Source organism: Plectropomus leopardus, unplaced genomic scaffold (genome assembly GCF_008729295.1).
Source record: "Plectropomus leopardus isolate mb unplaced genomic scaffold, YSFRI_Pleo_2.0 unplaced_scaffold90241, whole genome shotgun sequence".
In the NCBI taxonomy this organism is placed as follows: Eukaryota; Metazoa; Chordata; class Actinopteri; order Perciformes; family Serranidae; genus Plectropomus; species Plectropomus leopardus.
In genome coordinates, this window is record NW_024699497.1 from 1 (window position 1) to 572 (window position 572).

General features: G+C 44.2%; 1 protein-coding gene across 1 annotated transcript; it reads right to left on the reverse strand.

Annotated features, from left to right (window-relative positions):
* Nucleotides 1–8: 8 nt before the first annotated feature.
* On the reverse strand, nucleotides 9–569 carry LOC121940575 (neuroblast differentiation-associated protein AHNAK-like; the record flags this gene model as incomplete). Its single annotated transcript, XM_042483312.1, has 1 exon — nucleotides 9–569. A coding segment is annotated over one exon (561 nt), but the record flags the coding sequence as incomplete, so codon positions are not given.
* Between the last annotated feature and the right edge of the window lie 3 nt (nucleotides 570–572).

Here is a 572-nt window from a genome sequence, read left to right on the forward strand (position 1 = left end):
TCAGGTGCTTTTATGTCTCCCTCTATCTTTGGCACTGACACATCCACATCACCTTTCAGTTTGGGACCTCTCAGATTGAAATCCACACCTGGCATGGACAGTTTTGGTCCTGAAATGCTTGGCATGCCGATTTTGGGTCCTTTTAATTCACCACTTGGACTCTCAATGTCAACATCTGGTCCTTTGATATCCAATTCAGGGGCTTTAATATCAATATCAGCTTTCGGGAGGCTGACATCAACTTCTGGACCCTCCAGTTTTGGACCTTTAAATCCAAAGTGAGGCAATTTGAATTTAGGCATTTTGATTCCTCCTTTGTGGCCCTCCATGTCAACTTCTGGTCCTTCTATGTCAACCTTGGGAGTTTTTATGTCTACATCAATCTTGCCTTTGGGAAGGTCCACATCAACATCTGGACCCTCCACTTTTGGACCTTTAATGTTCAGTGATGGAACTTTGATTTTCGGTATGTCAAATCCACCTTTCGGACCTTCGATGTCAACCTGTGGACCTTTGATGCCAACATCAGGTGCTTTTATGTCTCCCTCTATCTTTGGCACTGACACATCCAC